This window comes from Macaca mulatta, chromosome 9, assembly GCF_049350105.2.
Source record: "Macaca mulatta isolate MMU2019108-1 chromosome 9, T2T-MMU8v2.0, whole genome shotgun sequence".
Lineage (NCBI taxonomy): Eukaryota > Metazoa > Chordata > Mammalia > Primates > Cercopithecidae > Macaca > Macaca mulatta.
The window spans coordinates 60,213,096-60,223,168 of record NC_133414.1 but is presented as its reverse complement, the minus strand read 5'-3'; the positions used below and the strand labels follow the sequence as shown (position 1 = coordinate 60,223,168).

The following is a 10,073-nucleotide window of genomic DNA, read 5'->3' as shown; positions in this document are numbered from 1 at the left end:
AGTATTTGAAAGAGGAAAATATACAAGATAAATACATTTTAAAATATAGGTACGTAAAACCTTATGAAAATTAAAAGCACTCAGACCGGGCGTGGTGGCTCATACCTGTAATTTCAGCACTTTGGGAGGCCAAGGGGGGTGGATCATGAGGTCAGGAGATCGAGACCATCCTGGCTAACACAGTGAAACCCCGTCTCTCTAAAAATACAAAAACATTAGTCGTGCGTGGTGGCACGCGCCTGTAGTCCCAGTTACTCGGGAAGCTGATGCAGGAGAATCACTTGAACCCAGGAGACGGAAGTTGCGGTGAGCTGAAATCCCGCCACTGCACTCCAGCCTGGGCAACAGAGTGAGACTCCATCTCAAAAAAAGAAAAAGAAAAAACAAAACGAAAATTAAAAGGACTCAGAATTTTGGCAACTGGCAGTAACTTTGTATTATATAAATTTCAGGTTTTTTTGTGTTTTTTTTTTGAGACATAGTCTCACTCTTGACACCCAGGCTGGAATGCAGTGGCACGATCTTGACTCACTGCAACCTCCACTTCCCAGGTTTGAGTAGCTGGGATTACAGGCGCCCACCACCACGCCTGGCTAATATTTGTATTTTTAGTAGAGACGGGGTTTTGCCATGTTGGCTAGGCTAGTCTCGAACTCCTGATCTCAGGTGATCCGCCCACCTCGGCCTCCCAAAGTGCTGGGATTACAGGCGTGAGCCACTGTGCCCAGCCAACTTTCAGATTTTTAACGTATATACAGCCTCATATTATGGCATGGTTGTACAATAACAATCTGGTCAATTTACAAATGGTCATTTTTTAATGTCATGCTGCCAAATATATGCCACTGATTAGTTTGTCAGGTAGCTGGCTTTTCATACACTAGGATGAAGATTTTTGTTTGTTTGCATTTGTTTTCTTCCGTGTCAGGGCCCTGGAGCAAGGTCTGATCCTGGCAGGTGCTCTGAACAGTCAGTGTATCAGTGTTTATGCCGGCTGCTCTGTGCCAGGCCGAGGGTAGACACCAACAATGAATTTTACACCTCCCTGGCCTGTACACCACCTCCTTGCCCCACACCTCCATATCTTCGTCTGTTAATGGAAATCATGGTAACTTCGTTGGGCCTTTGTGGAAATTAGACAATAGGCAAAAAGTCTTCACACTTTTTAACAGGTTAAACAATTAAGTGTTATTATTAGGTCTAGAACTGTATGCAGAATTTCCACATGTTAGGGAAATGAAGAGTGATAGGAAGTTATGACAGAGAGGTTTAATGAGCTGTTAGTCCAGCAGGGTGTCTCTGGTTTGAAAGGGTACATCTGTCTCTGCATGGATTTCTAATGCCCTACCTGGGTCTGAAAAGTAGAGTCCAGGTTGATACAGATTTGCTTCTTAGGAGAAATAAATGGGGAGAGAGGGAGTGTGTTTGGCTTCTCACTGAACAGCTCTGCCCCTGCCACACTCTGCCCCCAACATCTCCCCAGCTCACACATTCCCTACACAGGGAGCCTCCCCTGGCAATGGCTAAGCAAGACTATTTTCTCCTGTCCTGAGAAATAGCCCATACCCTTCAGCAGGCCTGTGTTTCCAGCTTGCCCAGATAAGTGATTTTTCTTCTCATTGTGGCTTGTGTATGCCTAGTGCTTCTTAACTCAAGAATCAAATCCCTCAGTCACTCACTAACCCATTTTACCATGTCCTCAAAACTGTTTTTGCAAATAGGCAACACATGGGATAATTTGGAGAGGCAGCAGGATTTTGAGATGTGTCTGCATTAGCTCGGGGGCCCAGGTTAACCTACAGGCCCTCCGTAGATGTCTGCCATGTTAGGGCTACACCTAGCCTCCCAGTGCCAGGTGAAGAAGAGGATGGGCAAAGACCCCAGTCTCCTTCCAGGGCTGAGAGGGCGCAGCCTTTAGCCAGATGAGTCCCTCGGCTGAGAGCCTTTGGTCTGGGGGCTAACCCACCATATCCGGAGGCCCAGCCGCAGGCTGTTCTGCCAGCCCCCGATGGAGGATGAGCTCTTGGAACGTGCGTCTGGCTCTCTCCTCTCTGCCACCTGCTCTGGGGACCTGGTTTCAGGGTAGGGTGGAGCTGGCCCAAGGGAGAAGAGTCAAAGCAGGATTATGAGGCAACTCAAGGTACTGATGCTGTGCAGCATGGGGTAGGGAAGGCCCTAGGCCACCTGGCATTAGTGCTCAAGCTTCTGAAACTCCTCTAGGGGGTAAAGGACAGAGATTTGGTTAAAAATGAAGCAGGATGGGTGTAAATGACCCCTGGAAATAAGGAAGAACTTGAACTACCCACGATGTCCTGATTCAGAGATAATCTTTCCATCTTTGAAGTTATCCAGTAGAGGTGGACACCTGTCCTGGGCGGGAAGGGAATAAAGGGGTTGATGTGATGTCCTCTGTATGTCCGCCCGTGCTAAACCCAATAAGGCCAGGCCGGGTAACCGCCACAATCCTCACTGGCTTCGTTCAAGTTCTTCGGTTCTTCTCTGCTCCACCCCAAGTTGCCCACAGGCCCCAGTCTTGTCCTGAAGCTCAGTGCAGGCCCCCAGCAAACCCCGAGGATTGTGTTTGCTGGGCTGAACGAGCAGGTGCACAGGTTCCCAGGTCGCACAATCCTAAGGTCACCCAGAGCGGGACTGGCAGAACCAAGCAGGTCTTGACCAGAAGCAGGCCCCACTCTGCCACCACACTCTCCTTCCTCCCAGAGTAGAAAAGAATCTCCCCTGCTCCTGAACAATGTCAGCATAGCCAGGACCATGCTTGTTGAGCAGCTCCGTGCCCACACCAATGCTAGCCTTCTCCAGACCCATGGTCTCACTGGCTCTCCCATGCCCCTGTGTGACCAGTGTGGCCAGTGTGTTGCAAGGATGATATGGCAGATCAGAGAGGCTTGCTGTCTTGCTCGGGGCCCCCCATTTAAGTGGTGGAGGTAGAATTTAGATCCAGGTATCCCTGATTTCACAGCCAGAGCTCTTTCTCAGGCTGCCTCCCACAGATCTCAAGAGCACATTAGAAAGCCAAGAGCCATTTGCAACATCTTGTTTAATCTAAAACTTACATGATAATGATGGATGATGGACGATGCAGTTTATTAACTCTTAAAGCAATACTTTCAACTAATCGCCAGTTACCAATAAAATTCACATAGATCATTTTGAGAGTTCTGTAATCGCCTTCAGATTAATATGATTTTAAAACAATATTTTAAAAAAATAGAACTCACCTTTGGTTAGGTGTCCTGGAACTGCTGGTAATGGCGTCTTTCTCTGACGGTACCAGAAATAATGGAACTTCCTTGGAGCTGATAGCCAATGAAATGAGGAGTGGGATGGTGAAATGCCTTTTTCTTCTGTATACCATTCCACCTGATAGTAACATCACAAATGACCACAGGCAAAATTCTAGAACCCTGTCTGAAAGGGAGGAGAGCAGAAACTGAATCTCATTTCCTGGATCCTAACAGACACATTTAGCTCCCCTGCTTTCACTCCTCTGTCCTCACTCCCCTGTCAACTTATAAAACAGAGTAGCTAGATCAGCAGGCTGTGGCATGCCAACTCCACATGCTCATGGCTCTGGAGGGCTCAGCACAGGTCCTTTTCAAGGCGATGACCCTCACTGTCTCCAGCTTGGGCTCTGCCCTTGCCTATAGCCTTAAGAGCAGCCTACCCCTCCAGAACTGGGTGGGTGGCAGAGTCACAGACACAACAGGAGAACCAAATCTTCACTTGATGCTTTGCAAGCTAAAGCAGTACATTGGAGCACGTTTTGCCTCTGCTTATTGTTGGGTGTTGCTTGCCTGGATACATGGCCCAAATAGATGACTCCTCTATTAGGGATGAAGAGGTAAATCCCAGCCTGGGGGTTACTTTCTGCTTATGGAAAATCTGCCAAATAAAGAATTGAATGCAGAGGGATGGAGAGCCCGGGACAGAAGATGTGACAGTGGGGCTGCGATGGGAAGGTGAAGCGGCACTGTCCCTCTGGGACACACGGGCAGCCAGGCCTTGTCCAGACTGAGCCCGGCAGGGTCCTGACACAGACCATGCAAGTGGAGCAGAGCGTATGTGGGGACTGGGTCTGTGGGCATTCAGATGTCTGCGGGCACCTGAATAGAACTGTGGCAGAGGAGATGGATGGAGCCAAGGGATATGATTTGGCTTGGTGTGGTGGAGCATCTTGAGCAAAGACCTAGTCTTCGGGTAGAGGAGAGTCTCATGGAGTTGGGGAAGAAACGGCTGGAAAAGGAGCAGAGGGGCACCCTGGAGGCTGAGGAGCCGGGCTCTATAATCCCTGCCCAACAGAAGAGACGTTTGGGGTGGAGGAGGAGGGCTCCTCCCACACCCTCCCCAATATTGCCTTTTGTTACCCTTTTTCCTACCAGGGCAGTCCACAATGGGCCTTCACTGGTTTGATATGTAAGTCTTAATTTTAGCCATGTACATTAGTATGGTCTTTTAAAGGAACCATTTGGCCATAGGTAGCAAAATGGTAAATACTCACACTTTTTAACCTAGTGGCACCACAGCTAGAAACCTCTCGTGGATACACTCACAAAAGTACCCAGAGACATGTGCCAAAAGGTGCTCCTGGAAATGTCAGTTGTGAGAACAAAGCCTGTCACGGGGACGGTGAATCAGTTAGGATCCAGCTGTGCAAAACTGCCCTGCGACTACAGAGATGAATGCGAAAGGGCAGTGTGAGCCGATCTCCAGGGCTGCTGCAGCACAAGGGAGGCTGGGTGGAGAACCGGGTGTATGATGTGATCCCATGTATGACTGAAGCTTTTTAGAAACAAACAAAAAAAAGCTATGTAGGCATATAGGCAGGCATATGGGTAAAACATTTTCTGGAACATACACTAGAAACTGGTGACTGTGGACACTTCTTGGGAGACTCTTAGGTCATATCTCATGGCCTTCCGTGTTGTTTACATTTTATCCACAAGCAAAAGAGGGGGTCAGGGCAGGGACAAAGAAGGCCAAGATGTGGCAGGGGAATTCCGTGTGGGTTGTGAAGGAGGCCCCCAAGCCTGAGGCTGCATGTCCCCTGGAATTCTTGAGGCAGCAGCTTGTTCTGGTATCACAGCAGAGGGACACTGACTGCAAGAATCTAACCTTCAGCAGGCCGGGGTGGGCCAGGAAGAGCTGAACGACAGTCTCCCTGTACTGCCCGCTGAGAGCCGCTGTGGGATGTGGAAGTCTGCAGCTTTCCTCAACACCCTGGCCCCACGAAGCCCAGGCAAGCCCCACCTCTCCCCTGTTTGTGTTCTAACCTTGGTATATTTGGTCACCACCATGGTTTTCTGTCCCACAGGAGATACCCCGGCTCTGACAGGACCATGCTGCAGAAGTGGCAGGTACAGTGGCTCCTCCAGAGGGAAGCCCTCTGGGAATGCAAACCAGAGAATGGCCCAGGCCCCAGCGATGGAGAGGAAGTGTGTGGATCAACCAAGAAGGGATCTTATTATTTATTATTTATTATTTTTTTTTTTGAGATGGAGTTTCACTCTTGTTGCCCAAGCTGGAGGGCAGTGGCGTGATCTCAGCTCACGACAACCTCTGTCTCCTCGGTTCAGGTGATTCTCCTGCCTCAGCCTCCCAAGTAGCTGGGATTACAGGCACCTGCCACCAGGCCCAGTACATTTTTGTATTTTTATTAGAGACAGGGTTTTACCATGTTGGCCAGGCTGGTCTTGAACTCCTGACCTCAGGTGATCCACCTGCCTCAGCCACCCAAAGTGCTGGGATTACAGGCGTGAGCCACCGTGCCTGGCCGGGATCTTATTTTTCTAATTTACCAAAATGTCTCAGATATTTCCCTGACCAAATCTCGGTGATGGAGGACAAATCTTGCACATTGGAGTCAGAGCTGGGGAATGCACGTGCATGTGTGTGCGCGCGCACATACCTGTACACTGTGGATGCCTCCCAGTGGGTACACACACCCCATTTGTGAAGATACACATGCATACAGCCACATAGGGGCCGGGGCATGGGTGTCAATTCTTGTTCCTGGAAGACACATGTGGCTCCCAGCCTGGACAAGTTGACATTCAGCCCAGGGATCTCAAAGAAAGGAAGAGACCCTAAGAGAGGCAGTTGTAGAGATTGGGGGACAATGAGAAAGTAGGTCTTAGTCACTCAGGTCCAAAATCCTCTCCCAAGGGGCAGACTGAGGAAGGGAGAGCCCCTGAGCATACAGGCCCCACATCAGAGATGATGACTATGTTGGATTGCTCACTCATTCAGCGGCCTTGGTGGATTTTATTCCCAATACGGACCCTGTCTCCATTTGCGACTGTTCATCTGGAGGCAGAGGGCCCTTAAGAGTGAGCATCACCCCAACAGGCAGGGACAGGGAATAGGCAGTTCCCAAAGTCCCAGAGGAAGCCAGACCATCAAGCCCAGGAGTGAGGGCCTCTGTCTCTGGGACTGCCATGACCCCTCTGCTTATTTTCTAACCATCAGTAGGTCAGCAGTCAGTTCACCCCCAGCATTTGTGCTATGATTTTAGTCAACTTCTGAGTACTGCATCCAACCGTTAACACCAAAGCATGTCTTATCCTTGGCGTTGGATGCTGAACTGCATTGGGTTTTTTTTCCTTGCTGACTTTGCTTCCCGAATATACTTGCCTCTGTTCATACTGAAATTTGTGTGTGGGTCCCTGAGTTGGTGCTGGTTCATGCATGAGATGTGCACAAAGTGACCGAGGGGCTGGCTGCCTGTCCTCACTCACAGAGCCAGAGCCTGCTGATGAGGCCTGAGGGTGGGACCCCTGGCCTTGCGGGAGCATCAAATGTGTTTGGTTTATCCCCTTTCCGTCTCTTCTGGTAGAAAAGGGACATCAGCAATTTTGAGTATCTCATGTACCTCAACACCGTGGCTGGGAGAACCTGCAATGACTACATGCAGTACCCAGTGTTCCCTTGGGTCCTCGCAGACTACACCTCAGAGGTAAGGTCCTCATGTGGAACCCACAGCTGCTCTCAGGCATTCAGACCTTGATAACAGAGACTCTAAGTCAGTATGCAGAGCCTTTGCTAGGAGCTTCTGTCATATGAACCTGGGTACCTGGGCCTAACGGCTGCTGAAGTTCAGATCTCTTTTTTTTTTTTTTTTGAGATGGAGTCTCACTCCATCACCCAGGCTGGAGTGCAGTGGCGCAATCTCTGCTCACTGCAACTTCTTCCTCCTGGGTTCAAACGATTCTCCTGCCTCAGCCTCCCAAGTAGCTGGGATTACAGGTGTGCACCACCATAACTGGCTAATTTTTTTTTTTTTTTGTATTTTTAGTAGAGATGGAGTTTCACCATGTTGTCCAGGCTGGTCTCGAACTCCTGACCTCAAATGATTCTACTACCTCAGCCTCCAAAGTGCTGGGATTACAGGCATGAGCCACTGCACCCGGCCTTAGATCTCTTAAACTCATCGTGGCCTTTGGTATTTGGCTGCCTGGGTTCCTGTCCTGGTTCCCCCTGTGGAATGATCAACACAACTAGCATAGTTGCTAACACGAGCCCCAGGGGGCCTCCTGGCTTACTCTCTGCAGTGAAGGCACCTGATGCCATCTACCAAGATGGTGCCATGGGTCAGCCCTTGTGGGGAGAGGCAGTCACAAGCGAGGTGGGCCATGGAATTTGTTCCTAAAATCAACGTGTGCAGGAGAGGGGTCTGGGGAGGAAAGGAGAGAGAGACACAGGGATACAGACACACAGAAAGGATAAGCTACTCTTCCTGGAACTTGAGTTCAGCAACAGAGACGATGGTGTCTGGGCCTCATCTGGTATCTGGACTGAGATGTGTAGTGACAGGGGAGGCTGATGGTGAGATGACAAGAACAGATCCTTCATCTCTTTTAGCCTCCACCCCTGTGCCCCATCAGGCAGGGAAAGGATGGGGAGAAAAACTCCACAGCTGGACCAGGGTGATGTGATGTCTGTGCTCCTATGGGGATAACCAAGCTATGGAGCAGTGTCCTGGCCACCTGGGCTCTGGCCATCTGGAGAGGTGCTGGACTGTATGTAAAGCACATAAGGTGGCTGAGCCACTTGTTCAGATGAGCCTGGCCAGTCCTGCCTAGGGCTGCTTGGATGGCAGACCCTCAGGATTTGGGAGAGGGAGACTCAGTCCTTGGTGACCTCTCGTCCCCTCTTAAGACATTTAATGCAGCAAAACATTTCTCACTAGCACTGGCTGCTGCTTATTGCACTAATGGTCCATCGGAGGCTGAGGCATTTCAAACACAAAACCTACTCACATGTTGCAAAGTGGTAGTTTGCAAGTCTTTTTTGTTTAGGTCATACTAGGTATTTAAAATCTTTATTATTTATCAACTTAAAAATGAAGAGATTTCTCCTTTAAAAAAATCTGATTTCCAATATCTTTTGGAAAACCATGAGATCTGGCAACTAGGAATTTTTCTGAACTGGCAAGATTGTGAAAGCTGAGTGTGGGTCTCCGTGTGTCCCCTCCAGCACTCACTGGGATCTTAAGAGGGGCCGTTTCACTCTTGGCCCTGCTTCCCCCTGGCTTTTGCAGGCATTTGAGATAGTGACACCCTTGGCCCCCAGTGGAACATTGAGGATTCACTGCTAGTGGAAAGAAAGGGTTATGAGCCAGGCACAGTGGCTTATGCCTGTAATCCTGGCACTTTGGGAGGCCAAAGCAGGAGGATTGCTTGAGTCCAGGAGTTCAAGACCAGCCTGGCCAACATAGTGAGACCCCATCTCTATCAAAAATACAAAAATTAGTGAAGCATGATGGCACGCGCCTGTAGTCCCAGATACTTGGGAGGTGGGAGGATCACTTGAGCTCAGGAAGTCGAGGCTGCAGTGAGCCATGACCACTCCACTCCACATCAGCCTGAGCAACAGTGAAACCCTGTCTCAGAAAAAAGAAAAGAGAGATACACAGGTACCTCCCCCTATAAAGAAATGCAAATCCCAGCAATTCTTGGCTCCTCTCCTAACATGCAGAACATCAAAAGAAAAAGTTTCCCAGAGCACGTGGCCCTGAAACTGGTACTGTTTTCTCTGTGGTGTATTCCAAGAGAGGGAAGGGGAGCTCACAGCATGCTTTCACTGCCAAGAAAGGAGTAGACCTCCAGGAAAAATGAGCAAGTCCCTCTCATTTCCTCCCTGAACAGATGACTTCTAATTTCCTGTAAAATCAGTTTGATTCTAAGCAAGGACCCTGAACTATTGGAGTACATAATGCAGTTTAGGAGCCAAGTGCCTCATCGATAACACAAATTCTTTTAAAAGTATCTTTTCAGTAACTGGAGGCCATGTTCTGATTTGGGTCAACTTGGAACAGGTTGAGTGTGAACTCAATCTTCCCCTCCTCTTATTTTTCATCTCTCCCTTTTTAAGTCTTTGTGGATCACTGGCTCTGGGGCCATAAAACCCCAGCCTGCCAACTAACCAGCAGAGGCAGGTCAGACCAAATGACAGTAAACCAATAAAGAGAACCATAAAACTCAAGAGCATGATTCCTAGGGCACAAGCGGGTCCGGGGAGTTAACTCCAGCTGCACATCTGCCTTCTAGACATTGAACTTGGCGAATCCGAAGACTTTCCGGGATCTTTCAAAGCCCATGGGGGCTCAGACCAAGGAAAGGAAGCTGAAATTTATCCAGAGGTTTAAAGAAGTTGAGAAAACTGAAGGTGAGTAGATCCAGCTTGATTTTTTGTGCAGTGTTATTCTTCTGGATGCCCTGAAATGATAGTTGACAACAATTAAGGTGGTCACCTAGCCTACAAGTGATTGCATTTGAACAGAGGACTCTAACCTGGTGGTAGGAAGTGCCTGGGGAGCTTCTAGAAAATACTGATGTCCAGGCCTCACCTCTAGAAATTTGGTGTGGCACAGCCCAGGGGATTCTAACATGCAACCTGGCTGGAGAAATATAATGCTAAGAGGTAATGACTCCATGCCTGGGGACAGGCAATGGCAAAAGAAACTAACATTTATTCAGCACTTTCTCTCTGCCAGGGGCAGGTCAACCTGTGTTCATATATTACAGTAGTCCATTTCACAGAGAAGGAAAATGAAACTT

General features: G+C 49.0%; 1 protein-coding gene across 8 annotated transcripts in view; it reads left to right on the top strand.

Moving 5' to 3' along the window:
• Positions 1-10,073, top strand: part of WDFY4 (WDFY family member 4) — a 295,693-nt gene that overhangs the window by 249,647 nt on the left and 35,973 nt on the right. For all 8 annotated transcript variants that reach the window (XM_077945551.1, XM_077945549.1, XM_077945550.1 and 5 more), the window contains 3 exons: positions 5,330-5,372; positions 6,851-6,970; positions 9,564-9,681. In XM_077945551.1, coding sequence (XP_077801677.1) covers positions 5,330-5,372; positions 6,851-6,970; positions 9,564-9,681 — 281 coding nt within the window. The remainder of the gene's footprint in view (positions 1-5,329; positions 5,373-6,850; positions 6,971-9,563; positions 9,682-10,073) is intronic.